General features: G+C 36.3%; 1 protein-coding gene across 3 annotated transcripts in view; it reads left to right on the plus strand.

Moving 5' to 3' along the window:
• The window catches only part of DPH6 (diphthamine biosynthesis 6), a 217,084-nt gene that overhangs the window by 89,343 nt on the left and 113,652 nt on the right, over positions 1–14,089 (plus strand). For all 3 annotated transcript variants that reach the window (XM_050898234.1, XM_050898233.1, XM_050898235.1), the window contains exons 10-12: positions 767–898; positions 4,306–4,435; positions 7,950–8,124. In XM_050898234.1, the coding sequence (XP_050754191.1) occupies positions 767–898; positions 4,306–4,435; positions 7,950–8,124 (437 nt within the window). The remainder of the gene's footprint in view (positions 1–766; positions 899–4,305; positions 4,436–7,949; positions 8,125–14,089) is intronic.

Here is a 14,089-nt window from a genome sequence, read left to right on the forward strand (position 1 = left end):
AGCAAGTTACTGTCTCTTAGGTGAGCTGCAGTCACTAATCATATGCCTGATATTAGCACTGCCTCAAACATGGGGTGATTAAGGCAAGATAAACCTGAGTTCATAGATCGGTACCTCATTGAAGTACCACAGCATCACTGTTACCCTACACTCAAAGATTAGTAAACTTTTCCTGAAAACTACGTTTCATAGCATAACAGTGTTTGCTATTGAATGGTATTTAGGCTCTTGAATATAGATAAGTGCCTGGTGAGATGTTAAAAAATGTCTAAACACGTTATACATTTGCTAAGATGATCAGAACCAGGTTAAACACCTAACTTCCACTACAATTTGGCATATAAGTTTCAAAGTCTGTTCCTGTGCCACACACTTTTGAAAATTTTAGCTTTTCAGTGTCACGTCTTGTGCCAAGCCTGTATCAAAACAGGTAGAGAAATTGTAAAAGGTCAGCAAAAATAGAAAGGAGGAGAGAAAGTACTGAAATTCTCAGCTAAATACTACTTGCAGGCATATTTTTCTGAAGGCAGTGTTGGAGAAGGATTTGTCAAGTAGCATTTGGAAGCTTTGTTACCAGCACACTTACTTTTAAGGTTTTGGTTTATATCTGTCTGTAAATATTTTTTGAAGATGTTTTTACAGTTTGTGATTTTTAATTTTTTTTTTCTGCAGAAGTTCTTCTTACTTAAACAATTTAAAATATATTCTAGGTTAATCTGAAATCTTTCATTATTATAATCATAGTGCTGTTCTTCATTTCCCATAGCTAAGACATTTGGAAGTTCAGGAAAATCCCTGAATGGTTACCAGTGGTTTTCAGGTATCACTGCCTGCTTCCTTCCATCAAAAGGCAAAAATGCTCAAGAGGCAGCAAGAGAAGCATTTTCTTCTCTCCGAGGTGCTTTATTCAGTTAATGCATTATCTGCTGTTAACTATACTGTTTTTAATATGGTATTAAGTAAGAATTTGTTTTGTCATATGGTTTTATAACTTTAAATGTTGTGGTTGTCAGTTTGCCATCTCATTTTACATTTGATTGGAATCATTGATATCAAGACTGCCAGCTTTCATATTGAACACATCGTAATTTGACTGGCTTTTGAAGACCCTAGAAAGCCAGAGTAGTGTTCATATCACTGTAACAACACTATTTCCACAGTACTCACTTTATAACTTGCTTTATAGCTTTCTTGCAATATATACTGTGTGTGAGTGTGCATGTGTGCTATGGATGCTGTCTAGTTGCTAAAGCACTTTTGTAGCTACCATAATTTTAAATTAAGTTCTCTAGAAAGCTGTTGCACATTTTGGCATCTAGGATTAGGTCAGTAGCAGTAAATCTCATTTATATTCTTAATGTAAAGGAGAAATTGCTATCTTGGGAATCATGAAATCCACGTTCCTTACTATCTCCCTCTTACAAGATACTGACATATAAAATAAAATGTCCACATTTTTGTTTTGGTTTTTTTCTTCATTCTAAATTTTAAGTAAAGCATGTTTATACAGGCTTCTTTTCATTCATAAAAATGGAAATAATTTTTAGTATCTAAATGGGCAGGCTCATATTCTTGTTCATGAATTTGTGTGAGGTATTGTCCTATAAAATCTTATTTTTTGCACGTGCAGCTGAGTATTCATGATTGAATATAGGATGATAAAGAAACCTTAGAATTTTTTTCAGAAGCAAAGAAATTATACTTTGTCAAAGGTCATTAAGCTAGTTTTTGGTTGCTTGGAAATCACCAGGGTGATTCGATTAAACTTTTAGTAAAAGACAATAGTATTTAGTGTAAATTTCTGGGCATAATCTGTAAATTGAAGCAAAAGGGTTGTGTAATGTTTTATTTTGTTCTCATTATATTTGAATGGAAATCTGCCAGTACAAAGATTATATATTTTTGCCTTAGCATCTGTCAAAAAAGATTGTGTCTCTGACTAGTACAGTAGCGTATTGGTTTCAGCAAATTACTTACATTAGCTGTATTATAGTAAAAAAAAAAAAAAAAGGTAATTTTCTGATCCTTGGTAGAAAATGTCAGTTCTCACATTTCCTTTTGTTTTTCTTTTTGGAAGTGGGTGTGGAAGACTGAATGAATTATGGTTCTGTCATGGCAAAAGAAACAATTTGTTTCTGAGAACTTAACTGATCTGCAAATATGCACAAGACTTTTTCTGAACTCATACTTAGGATCTATACAGCAGTTTAGTCTTCAGTGCTGTGAGAATGGAATAAGCACAGTCCTTTTAACCTCTTTGCTGGGTTAACTGATTTAATCACCTCCAAAGAGGATAAGTGCTGCCAAAAGGAATCAGAAATGGAAATTTGTTACTAGATGTTATGAAACATGGTTGTTCTGTAAAGTGGATGGAATTCTCCCGTGAAGCTGAGAACAGGAGGGAATGCAGTACATTACTGTTTACATTTATTTTCTTAAACTCTTTTGTTAAACTTTTCTTTAGATATGATTGGAAGATGACAAAGATTGCAGTGCTTTATATATAAAGCAGCTCTGGTGCAGCTATACCATGGCAAAGCTCCATAGGCTTGAAGGGAACTACATAGATTTTTATTAAATGAAAAATTAGTCTAAAATGCTACTTCCTGTAGACAGTTTGGAAACACTCTTTTGTGGCTCTCAGCCTAAGGATCCTGGATAACCCATTTAAAAAAATTAAGCTGTACTTTGGCCAATGTTATCTTTTGAGTCAGTTCTTTTTAGGCAGTTCTGCCTAAGTAAGGATGAGTCTCACCTGATCATATTTTATAAATTATTAGGAACAGTGAATGGCTTGAAATTCAACAAAAAGGCTGTATGGTTTCCCTGTACATCCTGGAGATGTGCTGTGTAAGAGTCCTCTCCTTGGGAAACAGAACTTGTTGTCAAGCACCTGAGTGGTGGGTTGGTAACTGGTTCATCATTTGTGCCTTTCTACTAGATAGAGTGCTTTGGGAGGTCAATTTTATTCTGCTTACAAGCTAGGAAGAAATTATTTCCCATCAGTCCTCTAATTCATGCAGAGGAAAAGGGGATTGTACTTTTACTTACTTTAAGAAGATTTTTTTAAATAAAGCTAGAAATTATGAATTTGTCCAAATCTCTTTGCCTTCAACTTGCTCTAATACTGTGATATGTCCACAAATTAGAGTTACTTTGTTGGCTTATGCATTTTAAATTTAGACTGAGGCGGGGGGGGGGTGGGGGTGGGGGTGGGGGTCAATTTGTTTTGGGTTTTTTTCCCCTCCAGTATTCTATATAATGCTGCAGAACTTTTAACTGCAGGCCAGAACTCTTTCTTCTTGACTAAAATGCTGGCTGGAAATTTGAAAAATGTCCTTGTTTCTTCCTTCACGAACAATATTTGTTTCTCACTAAGGCAACAGCCAACAGAGATTGTTTTTATACTCTTGTACTTCTCCACTGGAAAACAAATATATAGGTATATACAGGTACACACTGTAACATTAAAGGACAAGATCCTCAAAGTTACACTGAGAGAGCTTTATGTAGCTTAAGTTAGGTCACGTGGGACTCTGTTATATATGTATGTTCTATACTCAGAGAAGATTTTGTCTTTGTTTAGTTTCTATTGCTCGTGAGTTACAAAAAGTCCATACTGCTGAGCTGATTCACGTATCTTGTTATGGTATTGACTATGTAAGAGTAATACATTCTCCTTAAGTGCTATGACTGGAATCTTCTATGCATACACATTCAGATGATCTTGACTTCCCAGTATCTTTTCTTTAACTGTCTGCTTGAACTTTCCTCTGCTCTCATCTTTCCTTCATTTCTCCTGTGGCCACTTCTGCTTCTTATTGTCTGTCTTGCCATTTGTAACTCTTTGTTTATGCAGAGATTATTATTGCAGTGAGGGTTTTTAAAAACAGCTTAGACAAGCATCCCTCTGGAATAGCATGTAAATATTTGATCTTTTCTTTGAAGAGGGTGATGCACTAAAGGACCTCTTATTGTCCCTTCCAGTTCTGTACTTTTGTGATTCAAAGTCCTTTATAGATTACTAGCTGTCATAGACTGAAAATAAAAAAAACGAGATAATAAAACTTATGGATACAAGGAATTCAGACTGTAACATATCTACATGCATTAATGCATGATATGTTTTCTTGGGGCAAGAATTCACCACTGCTCAGGGTGGAGAAAATTTATTCAGTCGTGTTTAGACAACTGTTAGGTTATTACCAGTTGGTTTTGCTGAAGAAAACCAGGATGCCTATGCTGTCTTTCTACACACATTTAAAATATTCTGTCTTTAACAGCTATATTATTTTTATCCTGCAGCTAATATGACTTCAGAGGGATTGAAACTGAAGGATATTATTTTGGTTCATCTGTATATGAAGAGCATGAAAGATTTCAATGTTATAAATTCAGTTTATGTGACAGAATTTGATTTGTGTCCACCAGCAAGGTAGGATTAGACTACTGCTGTAGTATATTTATGATACACTGTAATATACTGAATTATTTTTACCATATTTATGAAGCTTTTGTCCAAATGTTTGTGCCTCACAGACTTAGAAGTAGACTTTTGCTGCCTTTTGGAGTAATCACATCAGGGCTGCTCAACTCAAAAACACTAGGGTTGGAAATTCTTGCCTTAGTGTATACCGTAAGATTTATAAATGCTCCCCCTATATGGACTTACAGAAGAATAATACATTTCTTTCAAGTCTCAGTTCTTCTCTGTGACTTTATTGAACTGACAACTCTTTTGTATTTGTGGGATTTTATTTGCTTTTCTTGGTTTTTTGCCTCCCTTGACCTGCTGGCAACACCCTTCTGAATTCAGTCCAGGATATCATCAGCCCTCTTTGCCGCAAGGGCACATTGCTGGCTCATATTCAACTTGGTGTCCATCAGGAACCTCCAGGTCCTTCTCTGCAAAGCTGCTTTCGAGCCAGTTGGCCCCCAGAATATACTGGACCATGGGTTTGTTCCTCCCCAGGTGCAGGACTTCCAACTTCTTGTTGAACTTCATGAAGTTCCTGCGTGCCTGTTTCTCCAGCCTGTCGAGATTCATCTGGATGGCAACACAAACCTCTGCTGTATCAGCCATTCCTCCCAGTTTTGTATCATCTGCAAACTTGCCAAGGGTACACTCTGCCCAATCATCTAGGTTAAGATATTGAACAGGACTGGACTCAGTATAGACTCCTGGGATACACCACTAGTTACTGGCCGCCTGCGAGACTTTGTGCCACTAATTTCCACCCTCTGGGCCTGGCCGTTCATCCAGTTTTCAATCCACTTCACTGTCTACTCATCCAGCCCATACATCAACAGCTTCTCTATGAAGATGTTATGGGAGACAGTGTCAAAAGCCTTACTGAAGCCTCACAATCAATGATTATTAAGTCTTCCTAAAAGTGATGAGGTTTGGAACCTTCTAGGTCCTTGTGACAAACCTTATTCACCTTGTTCTGTTTATTTTGTTATATACAAAAGCAAAATTGTTAGCTGAGGAGGTGCCCGAGATGCACATCATGAGATACTGGGAGTTACTTCAAGACAGTACCAATATTTACTTACTCTGTTCCTTTTCTTCCCCTGCTTATATGCACTTGGCTGTGGTTGAAGATGAATACTGGACTAGATGGATCTTTGGCTTGATCCAACGTGGTTGTTCTTAATGTCTTGTGTTTCCATCAGATAATGATTGTTAGTGGGTAGCTTAGCTGCACTTATGTATTTGGTAAGAATGCAAGTATGAAAAGAAATTATTTCAGACTTCTGAGTACACTGATGCTAACACTTTCATTCATAGATCCCCAAATCATAGCTTTTTAATATCTGTTGTACAGAATCTTCAACATTGCATCCAAGTCCACCTCTGACATAATAAAACAGCTTGATAGTCTAGGTATGCAATATGTCATTCCTGTGTTATTTGGGTGTGGGTTTTTTTGTTTTTTGGTTTTTTTTTCCATTGGAAATTGGATAACAAACACCTAGCCCATGAAATTTTTGTTCTGGTTTTTTGAAAGTTGTGAGTTAAAACTAATTTTCCATTTGTAAATTCTTTATTGCCTTTGTCAAAAGGGCTTATTTCTTATTACAGTAATTCATGTTCTTAAGCATCTGAGATAATATGCTCAGTACGCAGAACTGCTATAGCTTGAAAAATTCAACTTGGATCATAGGTTAATACAGGTTGGAAGGGACCTCTGGAGGTCATCTAGTCCAATCCCCTGCTCAAAGCAGGGTCAACTGTGAGGTCAGACCTCACATCTTGTTCATATTTTTAAAATGAACTGTTTAGCAATTTTCTAATGTACAATGCTATATTTTTATACTCTTATGACAGAATATGAAGTGTAGTATAGGCATGTGAATTTTAAGTATAGCATGCCAAATAGTTAAAAGACATTGTTAAGATAACGTATATCATCATAGATTCACATTCTCCTACACTGTCTGCGTGTCAGAAGAGACTAAAAGAGAGCAGGAAGAAGCTTCTTTGAGATGCTGATTGTAGGCCAGGATTACTAAATTGCAGAGGGATGGAGTGTTGGTTGTGTGTGCCTTCAGAGGAGGGATCTAGTCCCAGCTGTAAACTACACAAAATGAATCTCCACTCCTACGTACCTTAAGTTCTCTTTATAACACTTAACTTCTCCCGATTTAGCTTCCTTCATTTCTCATGCTGCTGCATGTTTTAAGCCTCCACATTTGCATAGCCAACCATGTAGTCTTCCATCATTAAAATAGCAGGTAGAAAGATTAGGATGTTGCAAGAAAATGGCTTTTTATGATTATTTTTATGGAACAAACAGATTTATGTTGCATTTTGTCCAAAAGAAAAATTATACAGGAGTTTGCATGGCTGCATCATTGCGTTATGCACAGAGACCTGGTTGTGGGAGTTCTCACAAGCAATATGCTGGAAGCACTGACTCAAGGGTGTGGATCTGCACTAAATTTGCAAAATTGTCTTGAAAATTTACCAGTCCAAGCAGAAAATCCATTCACCCATGCTTATGATGATGGTAATGAGGAAAAAATACTGTATTTGCATGTGGGAGGAGGGGAGAAAAATAGTTTTCTTAGAAGAAATAAGCAAGATGAGAAGAATTTTGTAAGGTTGTGTTATATGATATGTAAAGAGAACAAGTAATTTTTTGTTGGATTCCTGCTGGGAGCTAAATGACTTTTTTATGCATGGACTGCAAATATAATTATTTTTCAGACTTTGAAATGTTGATTTCCCCACACACCCACCCTGCTTTTTCACTGGCCACATGCAACAGACCATCTGTCTGCCTGTCCATCCAGGCACTCAGTCTTCCTTGGAGCAAACAAAAGTGAACTTTTTAAATGAATGCTTAAGTAGGTTTTCAGTCCTGTCGTAAGTGTGTGTCTGTCATGCAACTTGAAGTATAACAGAAAAATATGCTCAGTATTGCATGATAACATGCGAGAGGAGTGTAAAGGAACAGTAAGCTGCTGCTTTTTAGAAACCTGAACCTCTAGTCCAACCATTGGAAGGAGATTCAGTGAAAAATGTGTGGAGGTGAGAATATGACAATGATACACTCAGTCTGAAGGCTGCTTAGCATAACTTATCTGGCATTTCCAGAGTTGTGTGGTCAAGGTTGTTTTTTTTTAATAGAAGAACTCATGTTTTCTTAATAAAGTAATGCACATCATAAAAATAGCCAAATGGAAATGAGCCATTGGCTATGGTGCTAGTTTCTCCTTGGTAATGGAAATTATCTTGCTGGAAGTCTGAAGTTGATCATTATTTGGAGAGGAGATAACAGTGTAAATGCTAGTAGGTTATTGTGATACCATAGCTTTTGTTTTACGTTCCTGTCAAAATTTCATAACGTAGTATCAAAATGAAAAACCCATGGAAAATAAATGCTGAAACTTGGTACAAGCAAACTTTCTGTTTGAAAAAAATAATTGTCTTGTGTTTTCAGAGTATGTGTGGAAACCCTGTTACCTGATGGAGTACTATTTTACATTGACTGCCTTGCACATAAGCATGACATTGCAATGGATGATGTGTTATGTGATGAAAAACTGGTCATGCATGTACAGAGCATTTCCCACTGGGCACCTGCTAGCATAGGACCTTACAGTCAGTCCATCAAGGTAGGGAATCTTTGTTACTTCATGTGAACTATATGTCAGTTTACTGAAATGAGTACAGTTATAAAGTCTCCTTCTCTCCCATCTGAATGTGCAAAAGAAAATGTGTAAAAAAAAAAAAAATTAAAAATGAGCATTTTGAATTTATATTTTTAAAACTTATGGACAAAAAAACCCCTTAACCTGCATCAGTCTTTCATTTTGTGATCATAAGACAGGTTAAATTATTCCTTGCAGAGAATCTCAGGAACAGCCTACCTGTATATTATAATTAGACCAAATAATTGTGTGGCACGTACACTTTTATAATCTGCCTAGAATATAAACACAATTTAGGAACATCTGAGGATATTTGAAATTTGTTTGTTTAAAGCAAGGAAGTTTGAACTTTCTTATAGGTCAGTCAATCCTAAAATGCTTGTTTAATGAGATCCCTCTTGAGGCTCTTGGTACTGCTTAACCATATAAAAGTACAGCAAGGTTGAAGAACTGTTCTTTTTTTCAAATTAGTATCGAACTGAATAGAATATTACATACTATTTAAAAGTATGAAAAGGAGGCAGTAAAGTATCATGGAAGAGTGGACCAAAAATTTGAATAAAAAGCTTTTTTCCTAATACGGTACCTCTTGCTCAGCTAGTACCGTTCTGACAATTGATGAAGTGTCTCACCTTTTCTGTTGCAAAAAATGTATATATCCCTTTCTTAGCAATACTCCTCTTGTGTAATACGTTGTCCAGTCCAAATTATTGTGTTGTGCAAACTGATTTAAGCAACGTGTTATGGCATCTGTTTAAATTTCCTGAAACCTCTTTGAGTCTGCAAACCCAGCTAGTATAATGGCCATGGAATTGTACTTTGTTTTGTCTTTGTACCATTTTATGGAAAATTTCAGGAATATTATTTTGCTTCAGAAGCTCATGTGGAATTTGTTTTATTTGCAGGAGGAAATGTTGGTAGATAACTACTGTATTAATCTTGTGGTTATAGCAGGGTGGGTTTTTATCATCTGTGTATATCCATTTTTCTTGAGAAAGCAGAAAGTTGGTTTATTAAACTTCCATTCAGTGTTACACCTTGATGGTCATAATTGTATCATGTCATGCATGGTCCTGCAAAGATAAAATTTAATAAGCTTTGCACTTTTGTATTTGGAGAAATCTCTCTGATATATCATTGCAACTAATCTGTATTACTGTCCTGGAGCTGGCATAGACTAAATTCAGAAAAGAGTGTGAACTGAAAATTGCTTTAGTAACCCAATGAACAGTCCCATGCTGCAAACGGACAATAAGCAGGCACTGCCAGTCTCTTGGATCTCCTGGTCGTATGGGACAGTCAGCATAGCCAAGGAAAGGCTAATTTCCCTTCAGATATAGTGTAACCAGTAACATTGGTCAGCAATTTAAACATGAAGGAAAACTTTCCACTGTTTTTTGTTTGTTTGTTTGTTTTTTCCCAAAGGAACTTTTTAGTCAAGCAACATTATTTTCCCTTAAGGTAGAAAATGAGTATTTTTACTTTTAAAATCCAATGACCACAGGAGTAAAGAAACAGTAATGGAAAGCTGCACCTCTGCTACAGGATCACTTACTTGTCATCCTTTATGGCTAAGTTCTGTCTCTAGTCCACAAACGCCTGTATGGGGAATTGGTAATATACATACCAGTAGTAGTTTTAATTTTCCTTTGCCAGATTTTGCCTTACTACTACCTGCAATATGTTTCATCTGAGTATCAATATTTAACGTTATCCTGGTTTTATCTTGCTATGAATCTTTGACTTTTTGGTAACATATTTCTGTTCTGCAGAGCTTGATCCAGTAAACGTCAAAAGAATGTATTTTTTTTTAATTTCAGTAAATGTGTTTTAAATAATTTTTTTCTTTCTAAAATAGCATATAAAAGATGCAACCTATAAAACCTTTTCATAAGAATACATCACAGAGGAATGCATAAGTGCATAAACAATGTATTTGCATTTGAAAATGTATTAATGGAAGATATGGATATTGTATCTTCTTAAATGTGAATTTTCCAAAATTAAAATCTTCTTTAGGTGGGTTTTCAGAACTTCCTCAGACTATGTATGGGCAGGTATTAAGCTCTTGAGGTCACCAGTGGAAGTAAAGCACTTCAGTAAGTTTTAGGTAGAATATATTTTCCAGAATAAATACGGAAGGAACAAAGGTGGTTTTTTAATCTTTATAGTCAACAAAAATGATTTGAAATTATAATAATTTTATGATGGTGAAATGTTGATCAGTTTTGTATGTTTGAGGAATAGAAGCTTAATGATCTTAAAATAGTAAATGGTTATTACCTGTATGTTGTGTATCTGTAGATTTTGTTTGTCATTTGCTTGACAACAATTGGACAATTAAATTGTTGTCTTTTCTGTCCAATATGAAGTTTTGTGGACACTGGGGAATCATCATGTATTTTAGCACAGTGTTTTTGCTCAGTTCAGAATAGGCCAAGGACTGTAATGTTCAGGGTATTGCAAGTTGGGATTGATGTGCAGTGGCATGTAAGAGCGGAGCTGGCAGCAGAAAGGTGTAGGTAGCTCATGCAAACTATGGAATTCACACTTCAGGCTCAACAAATCATCCAGCAGTGCATCACTTTAATTCTGTAGGGACCTTGCAGGATCCCGCCAACAGTGCTGTGAGGACAAAAAATAAAAATTTTAAATTTACCATGAGAATGTCCTGACCTTAGTCTGATAGACACCAAACAACAGTGGCAGAATGAAATTAGGATTTTCAAAGTATTTATAGCAAAACCAAACATTCTTCCTCTTTTGGGATTAACGTTCTTTAAAAACAACTTCGATGTTTTTACTTGTAAGAGGTAGACGTAAACTGTTGTAAGATACAATATGACTGACTTTCTTATAATTAAGAAAAATCTGAGATAATTTAATATGTTTTTCTTGGTCCACTTGTTTTATTGGTGCAGAAACCTCCGCCAATCTTAATGTCTATGTCAGCAACTGGAATGTAAGCTATGTCAGAGTTATTGTAAAGGCTACACTGCTGATCTCAGTAATGCATAACAAGTGTTCTGGTTATATACTTCCAATAGTAGTACCACAGACTATCTAGGCTATTCAGTCTGGGAATATGTGATGATATATGATTTGCCTTCTTCCAGATCTTTGTTCTACAGTGGGCACCAGTCCAATTTGTGCTGGTCATTGCTGGTAGCTCGATATTTTTACTAAAGGTACTTCCTGTTTTTACTTCTCACTGCTGTTTATCAGATTATTATTTTATTTTCATGTTTTAATTCTGTTTTACCAGTGGATTAGAGGATTTGTCAAGACTAAGCTGTAATTGGTAGCTTGTCTAGAAACAGCTTACCGTCTTCACAAAAGCTAACAGCACAGTTGTACATCAGGGAGTTAAATATGAAGATGCACTGCAAAACAGTGCTGGGGGTGAGAAATTTATACTGAGAGCTTATTCATGATTATTTATTTTGTGAGAACATTCTTTGAGCATTTATGAACTGTGAGCATAGTTCATTAAAAAAAAAAAAAATTAAAAAAAAAAGCCCAGTGCAGCTGAAACACTAACCACAAATACTTATCTAAGAATGCATGGAAAGTTGACAGTGTTTGTACCAGATGTTCTTCTAGTATGTTAGTGTAATTTAAAAGTCTATTTGCACTTACAGTTTGTTTGCTTTGGCAAAGTTTCTTAATGTTTTTCTATCTGGAAATGAACAAATAAACTGCCACAGTAGAATTTATCGTACTCTCATATTCTACAATAATTTTTGATGGTGACATAATGTATTTTATACACATACTGACAATATATGCATCTATGACTTGATTATGTCCGTTGAACCTTTTAGCTTTTCCTTATGACCTCAGTTCTTTCCCTCTGACAGCTGCCAAATCCCAGTTTCAGCTATCCTTCAGGCATCTTTTTCTCAATTTTCTCCTCCACACTGTCTGAACCCAGTAGCACAAACATAAAAAAGTATGTTCTTACTCTCTGATTCCAATGTCCAGATACCTATAACTTGATCAAAGTTGGGTTCTTTTTTTTTGTTTACTCACTTTACAATAAATTATTTTTTCCTTTCATTTTTCTGATCATCAAGGCATGATAAATTAGTGGGTAAGTACTGTGGGAACAGTAGTGTGAATAGAGAGCCTTGCATCTGGTTTAAGGCAGTGATACTTGCAGTGGTTCTAATGTTTCCTTGCTAAGAAGACTTAGTTCCTTCTCTTGCAGTGAAACTGAAAATGGTCCGATAGAGCTTAGTGCACAATTTGTAGCTGATGGCTTTAAAAAGAGAAGATGATGTTGGAAATAGCCTTGTCTATTATGTACACTGGGAAAGATTACCTAGCTACTTAAACTATCTGACTGGTTGCAGTTTTCCAAAAGCATGCTTAGCTGTTGTTAAACGAAATGCGTATTTTAAAGAATCCATGCATTTAGGGATGCATGGATTATCCTTGTAAGAAGATCAGCTGAAGAAGGATGAAGATAGAAAGATGTCAGAAAATTCCTATTAGTGAATCAGGGATTGAAAAAAATCATGGTATAATTCTTAAAGATATAGTTAACCCTTTAAAATACTGCTTTTTCACATACATATAGCTGATAAGTTGCTTGTTTGCTTCCTTCCCATCTTTTCCTTTTGTGATTCAACAACAGTATATGATACCATATGTAGTAATATGAGGGTAGAATACTTGGAGCTTCCAGTGGGTGGAAAAAAAAAGTGGTAGTCAACAGTTCAGAGTCTAAATAGTGTTCCTTTGGGACTGATACTTGGGATGATACTGTTAACATCTTAATCAACAACTTGGACAATGGGATTGAATACATGCCTAGTAGGATTGTGGATGACAGTAATTTGCATAGGGGTTGATGCATTGGAGGGCAAGGCTGCCATTCAGAGATACCTAGACAAGCAACTGATAACAGGAACCTCATGAAATTGAACAGAAATGAAGGAAAAGTCCTGCAGCTAGGATGGAATAGTTCCATGCAGCAGTGTAGGATGGGGACTGACTGTCTAGGTGGTAGATCTGCAAAGAAGTAACTAGAGGTCCTGATTGCCAGCAATGTAAATATAAATTGGAAGTTCACCATTGCAGCAGTGAAGGCTAACTAAACACAAGGCTGCATTAGCAATGTTGTAGCACGCAGGCCTTCAAAAGCTGACTGCACAAGGCCCTCAGCAGACTGGTCTAATGTCTAAGTTAGCCCTGCTCTAAGCATAAGGTTGAATTAGGTGACTCTAGAAGTCCTTTCCAACCTAAATTTTTGTCAGATTCTATAATTAATGGTGCTGTATGGAAGAGCACTGAGAACACTGTAATTTTAGTAGATGAAAGAAAGTCGTACTGCAGTGGCACTGGCATGCCTGCTCCTATGTAAGTAACCTTGTCACCAACATAAAAGCTATTGTTGTTGCTTTCCTAGCCATTGCCAGGAAAAAATATGTATAACATTAGGGCAACCTGGAGACTGTTCTAAATTGTATGGAGACTGTAAGTATGCAAGTCAGGAAACAATGGGACAAAACTGAACTCTGTATCTTTGCTGTCCATTTCTGTTATGTGTCATATGCTTCTTAGCTGAAGATTAACCAACCTGACTATGAAACATTGTATTTAATTAGTACCATTGGCCAAAATGTGGATCAAAGCTGTCTGCCTCTACTGAAAGACGTGGCAGACGTGGCATACAGTCACACCCAGGATCACAAAGTCCACCAAATAGCAGGGCATAACTGTATTACCTCTTGGAGGGTGCCCTCAGCTAGGCAGTTCCACTTTAATGATGAGACATCTTAAAAAGAAACATTAGGGAGAATTAGAACTGCAGTCGTCTTTTAAGTAAATCCTTGCTTCCATCACTAATTGTGGTTCAGGCCTCAAGGCTTGCAAAAGTAGAAGACAGTTATTGATACTGATGTTGAGAATGGGATCAGTCATC

This window comes from Gymnogyps californianus, chromosome 5 (assembly GCF_018139145.2).
Source record: "Gymnogyps californianus isolate 813 chromosome 5, ASM1813914v2, whole genome shotgun sequence".
Classification (NCBI taxonomy): Eukaryota; Metazoa; Chordata; class Aves; order Accipitriformes; family Cathartidae; genus Gymnogyps; species Gymnogyps californianus.